At 34.9% G+C, this 6360-nt stretch overlaps 1 protein-coding gene across 1 annotated transcript; it reads left to right on the top strand.

Annotated features, from left to right (window-relative positions):
* The first annotated feature begins 304 nt into the window (after positions 1-304).
* On the top strand, positions 305-5630 carry LOC25493475 (SUMO-conjugating enzyme SCE1). The gene is made up of 5 exons (XM_013601981.3): positions 305-512; positions 592-675; positions 4519-4671; positions 4776-4889; positions 5241-5630. Exons 1-5 carry the CDS (start codon positions 447-449, stop codon positions 5301-5303), a joined length of 480 nt encoding a protein of 159 aa, XP_013457435.1. The 5' UTR covers positions 305-446; the 3' UTR covers positions 5304-5630.
* Positions 5631-6360: the final 730 nt, after the last annotated feature.

Genomic DNA, 6360 nt, shown 5'->3' with positions numbered 1-6360 from the left:
TTAGGTTTGGGTCAATTTATGGAAAAAGAAAGTGACATAGCATAAGCATAGTTGATCACGTGAATGTGTGATGATGGCTAGTTAGCTACTACAGCGTGATTCTCACGCGAAATTTATTTATTTATTTAATTTAATCTTAGGAATAAATATACATTGACTTTACACTTTTGCATACGCAGACACATTAATTAAAAAAACAATAAAAACACGAAAACGACAATTAAATCAAACTCAAGATCGAATCACAACCGTACATTCAATTTTATCATCATTTCTTAGAAATAATAATAAAGCACCTTCGTTCATTTCATTTCATTTCCTCACAAGGAAAAAGAGAAGAAAGAAAGAAAGACTGAAAACACAACGAAACTGTGTCGTTTGTTTCGTTATCGTTTTCGTCGAATTCTTCTTAATCACTGAGTAGTGAAATTCGAAACACAACAACTATGTCTGGTATTGCTCGTGGTCGGCTTACTGAGGAACGGAAATCATGGCGGAAGAATCATCCTCATGTGAGTACAATCACTGTTTCTGCTATTTCTTTTTTTTATTTTTTTTTGTTTTGTTGATTTTTTGTTTGTTGTGATTTAGGGTTTTGTTGCGAAGCCGGAGACAGCAGCTGATGGTTCTGTGAATTTGATGATTTGGCATTGTACTATTCCTGGAAAAGCTGGGGTTTGTTTTCTTCTTTCAATTTTTTCGTTGATTTTGAATGAAAATCTTAGTTTTATTTTTATGAAATTTATTTTATTTTATTTTAGTGAAAATTTGGGTATTTCTATGTGAATTTAGATTTTCTTACTTGTGTCTGGGGTAGGGTTGGGGGGACACCTATGAAATACTGCCGAAGACGACACTGACACTGATAATAATTTGAGAGAATGGAAGTGGTTGAATGTAACCATACATGTGTGGTGTCAGACACCTGATACATCTTCGATCTGAAGTGTCTCTTCTATTTAGGGATACGGATACCTCTTTTTGTTTCATGTGTGTTTGCACAAGTACATGTACTTGTGCAAAAATATTGCTTGCAGTAATTTGCTTTATAAGTTAGTTGGCTGAACATAATGTATTGCATGCATCCATGGATGAGAAGATAAGAGTTTACCATCCAAATAAGGTCCTGTTTGGATAAACAACTTATTTTACAGCTTATAGTATAAGTGCTTATCATATAAGCTATTTCTATAACTCAAGATAAAATAAAGTTAAGCAGTTGTTGTATAATCTATATGTCGTTTTCTAATTTCTTAAATAAGTTGAAAACATCTTATTAACGTGTCATAAGCGGTTTTCATAAGTTCTCCCAAACAGTGTCAAAAGTGTTTATGTCAGTAGATATGCTTAAATACGTCAATCCAAACAAGCTCTAAATAATGTTCGTGAGCATTTTGAAACTCCTAAATTTCATAACCAAGGTTTTATACAACAATGATATTTGATATTGTGGAGAATTGTTTTCAAATTTAGGTCGCATTTGCCACCCTTTAGTTACCCCCTGTTCACTATTAATCACCATCATCAGGATATCTTTGCGGGGCCGTTATTCAATATGAATACTTAAAGAGTTTAATTTGCTTACACTTTTAATGTATAAAGTTTTACACTGTCATCAGATCGTAAACAATCAAATGAATGGAAGTAGTTATAAGGCAAACATTTTTAATGATCTGGTGGTTATGATTGATTGATGGTGTAAAACATCTTTACACTTACAAAAACTTGCTTAAAAATCAAATTCCCTTTTATGATTTCACTACACTAGTTTCTCGCTAAAAAAATTCTTGTATTTTGCAACTTGCCAACTTATTTTTCGTACTTATCACAAATTCTTCACATGCGTTAGTATTAATTGAGAGACGTGAATTTGTTAATAAAATATGAAAATATATATTGGCAATTTTGGTTAAACTCAAGACTTATTGACTCTGACTGTAATAGAAGCAGTTTTTCCATCTTCTCATTCTTGTACTGGTTGTATTACTATTATGCGTTACTGTCTCTCCTTCAATGTCCTTTTGCCACTTCACTTATATTAATTCTGTTGAAAATTAGACAATACAAGAGACAGGGGGTCAATTGGTTCTAAGGTGTTTTAATGTCTTGAGAATAGAGGGGGGAAAAGTGTGTGCCTGGCTCATTGAAAAAGGAAAATGTTAAAAGTTTAACCATCTTGCACTAACCAGCCTTATAGATTAAATGTAGTAAATGTAAAAGGTTGCTTGCTGTGAAGAGTCGGAGAAACTGACAACCTGTTAGTTTTTGATGTTCTAACCATTTTCCCTGTTAGCATTATATCACCTTGCTCTGCCTGGGATTTTTTTTTGTGGGGGCTTTTACAATTATCTAATGGCGTGTACTTGAAACAGAGAGGTATTGCCCAAGGCATATGCCCCGAGGCACTTGTCTTACTGAAGTTGCATGCAGTGTTGTTCAATAGCAGTAATAGCGGCACAATAGTGCTATTGCGTTGCGGAATTTCAGTAAATCAATATTGTTCCAGGATACGCTATTTAATATAAAATGTTGTCAAATGGCGGTGCTATAGCATTATTGGGTTGCAAAATTTGAATAAACTGTTATTTTCTGTGATTGACAACACTGGGTTTAGTGCCCCAATCCTTTGAGCCCTTTGACTATACTGGGTCAATTGAAATCAACATTTAATTATCCACTAAGGGATTAGAAGTCGACAATACTTAGATGCAGGGCTATAGGCTCTATTCTTGTTGATCCCCTCACAAAGCAGTTTCTTTTTTATTAATAAAAACACTCTTTCAAAATTATTGTTTGGCAGTTATATACTATCTCTTTATTAGAGAAGAGTCGAAACAAAGCTATAATAGTATGCCTAAATTTATCCATTTGAAATTTCATGTTTTTTTGGACAAAGATGGACTATGCCACCAAAATCAGGTTTGGTAGGATAGGGAATTGAGTAAAAAATAGTTGATTTGAGATAGTATATTACATTCAAAATATTTAATTAAACTTAAATTTTGGATTATGAAATTCAGAACACATAGAAATGTCATAAATGCCTCAACAACTAAGATTCATAGCAGGGAAATAGTTGCTTTCAATTCTAGCAAATAGTAAGTACGGATAACAGTAGCAAAGAGAATTATGTTCTCTTGTATACAAAACAGAGCAGGGGTGAGAGAGAGTTCATGCACACAGTAGTGAAGAGATCTCTGTTCTCATGTATCCAAAACAGAGCAGAACTCAACGTGAGCGAGGGAGTTCGTGTGAGACAGGAAGTTGGGACCGAGTCACAAATTTATGGAACCGGGTCATGGGCCCGACCCACAAATCCAGCTCTAAGAAATCCAAAAATGGAAGCAGCAGAGTCGCAAGATTCCACCATTTTTACGGTTTTGCACGGCGATCCCACCTGTACCCACCAGATTGCGATTCTGCCCATGCATGGACAAGCTCACATCCATCAGGGTCGTAGGTTTGCACCGTAGATATTCACGATTTCACGTGATGACCCACGATCTTGATTACCATGCCAATAAACAATTATTGATAGTTACTAGCAATCTCACTTCCTTGATTCATGCATGTTTACCGCCTCCAACTGCAACACCTAAGTGTACATGGAGGGCAAGCTTTGCTCTTGACGATGATTCAATTATTTTAAACATGGATGGAAGCTATCATTTATAGCCCCATCAGGTCTGGTTTTAGAGGTCTGTTTAGGAATATTTATGGTGATTGGATAGGTGGCTTTGTGGGATTCTTTGGTCCCTCTCACGCAGAACTTCATGCTATTCTTCATGGTCTGACTGTTGCTTGGGATTTGGTATACAAATCTGTCATTTGTTGCGTGGTGTAAAGAATGCTATTGCCTGTTTGTCTAATATGATTGAACGTAATAATCTCTATGCTTTTATCCTCCAAAGCATCAGGGACTTGTTTTGCTCTTAATTGGAAGGTGTCCTTGTCTGACTCTCGGTGAAGATAATGTTTGTGCTGGCTTCTTGGCCAAGTTGGGTATTTCTCAAGATGATAAATTGAAGATTTAATGATTTCCCTAATGTTTTTTTTTTTTCCTCTTTTTTGGGTAACACCCTAAGCAGCTGTTTGATTGCAGATTCCATGGGTGTATGTTTCCTGCACTCTTAGTTTCTTGGTTTTCCTTTCTTTCTTGGCATTCTACAAAAAAATTAGAATTGACACTCCCCATTAATACTACAATTTACAAAATAAACAATATTTGCAAATGAAGTTTCTGGTATGAATAAAATATATGTAAACCAGGGCACTTGGCTTGAAGTAACAAACTATATGTCTAAGTGTTAAATACCAACTTCTTTGGGTTTTTTTATTTACATTTGATAAGTGCAAGTTTGTAGAAATTACTTTGAATTTTTACCCATGAAAGTTTTGTAATAGAATCACACCTTGTTCTCCGTCTCCGTTTCTAGGGTTGAACTTGCAAATTAATTAATCATCTTATTGAATATTGATCCACTAATTTACATAATAATTTTACGTCATTTGCTGCAGACTGATTGGGAGGGTGGCTACTTCCCACTTACATTACACTTCAGTGAAGACTACCCTAGCAAGCCCCCAAAGTGTAAATTCCCCCAAGGTTTCTTCCACCCTAATGTTTACCCATCGGGAACTGTTTGCTTGTCTATACTCAATGAAGATAGTGTAAGTACATTTTTCTTAATAATTGCAAGACTGCTTAAAAACAGTTCATATAGTATGATTTAACATTCTAAGCAAACTGATTATAGGTTCATTATTACATGTAGGGGTGGAGACCAGCCATAACAGTGAAGCAAATTCTTGTGGGCATTCAAGATTTGCTTGACCAGCCAAATCCTGCTGATCCTGCTCAGACAGAAGGCTATCATCTGTTTATCCAGGTAATTAATAAATTAATTCTTTTGGGCATCCAAGACCGCTTTGACAAGAAACCGAACTGTTTTTTTTATCTGGTTTAGAATCAAAGCACTGTCGACACAGTTATATAATTTCAAAGTGTTCATCATCCATGTACTGGTCTTGTTTCCAAATGATTGTTGATATTAGGATTGTTGTTGCTCACATTCTCTTCAATAGTCTTTGAAAATGGGGCATTGTGAATAATAGGTGCTGAGACCTTGTGATCTGATATGCAACATTTTATAGCTACCTCTTTATTTCTATGGAGGTTAACAGGGATTTAAATTTCTTATTACCGTGAAATAATCTTTGCATCTTAATACCTTTTGCAGGATACCACAGAGTATAAGAGAAGGGTCCGGCTACAGGCAAAGCAGTACCCAAGTATTGTCTAGTGCTATTATCAACATAATCAAGAAACTGTTGTTAGTATGGTAGATGTTTGCTCTTTCATTCTGTCAAAACTGTTTCGTTGTGATCATTGGCTTGCATAAAATGCAGACACCAATGTTTCACTATTCATGCTTATTTTCAGATCTCGATGAAGTGTTGATATTTAAACAATGTGAAAGTCAACCAATGAATACTTGTTGGTGAGACTCTGCTGTGCCTAATGTTTGTTACTACATTCCTAAATGATTGGATAATTACTGTAATGAATTATGACTTCTCTCTCAGGAACTTCTCATTTCTGGATGTGTTGTTTCCATTTTCGATATCAAGCATATACTCCAATTGGCTAGCTATTGCTATTTTTTGAAATAACGATCAGTGCAACTTTAATTGATTTCTGGCAAGATGTTTAGTGTTTCAGCCCCGTATTTTTTTTTTTTTTTTACACAGGGTTTCACTACTGCAAACTGTTTCTTTTATGTTTTTTTCTTGGGCGAAAGCAAAACCAACGATCCTCTAAGATGAGCGTGAATTGTGAAAAGAACAGTTTGCAAGAAACGGGATAGAGATGGATCTTCTCACATTAAAATCTAAAATGAGTAGTGTAGAACTAAATAATATCAGTTAACTTCGTAGTGTTTTATATATAGAGAGATTAATTAATACTAAATGTTCCCATATCATAAGATTTTGTGAAGAGAAAAGATCCATTCTGGATAGGAGTATATAACTGGGCAAAGTGAATATCTCTCAAAAAAAAAAAAACTGGGCTAAGTGAATAAGAAAATTCCTATCAAGGAAGACAATTATTAAAAAGAATCATTTTGTTGTAGCAAGACAAACTTCTATTACAATCCTAAAACATTTCGATGTGCATCCTTTTACTACCACTGGCACTATAGATCAAAGAAAGCGTATTCAAGTAAAAATAAAAAACGAATATCATAGCCTTGTTCAGTTCATATAACCAAGTTGTTATTCACATGACCTCAACAGATAGTTGTTATTCAAACCATAAGGAGTTAGTTGCATTTTCCCCATTTTATGTGAACGTCAGTG

This window comes from Medicago truncatula, chromosome 4 (genome assembly GCF_003473485.1).
Source record: "Medicago truncatula cultivar Jemalong A17 chromosome 4, MtrunA17r5.0-ANR, whole genome shotgun sequence".
Lineage (NCBI taxonomy): Eukaryota > Viridiplantae > Streptophyta > Magnoliopsida > Fabales > Fabaceae > Medicago > Medicago truncatula.
Note: the sequence above shows the minus strand (reverse complement) of the source record. Positions and strands in the feature narration are given on the sequence as shown.

Excerpts from the sequence above, each read along its gene's own strand:
- LOC25493475 (XM_013601981.3), top strand. The coding sequence starts at position 447 with ATGTCTGGTATTGCTCGTGGTCGGCTTACTGAGGAACGGAAATCATGG. Across the intron at positions 513-591 it reads GGCGGAAGAATCATCCTCAT|GGTTTTGTTGCGAAGCCGGA; the intron begins GTGAGTACAATC and ends GTTGTGATTTAG. Across the intron at positions 676-4,518 it reads CTATTCCTGGAAAAGCTGGG|ACTGATTGGGAGGGTGGCTA; the intron begins GTTTGTTTTCTT and ends CATTTGCTGCAG.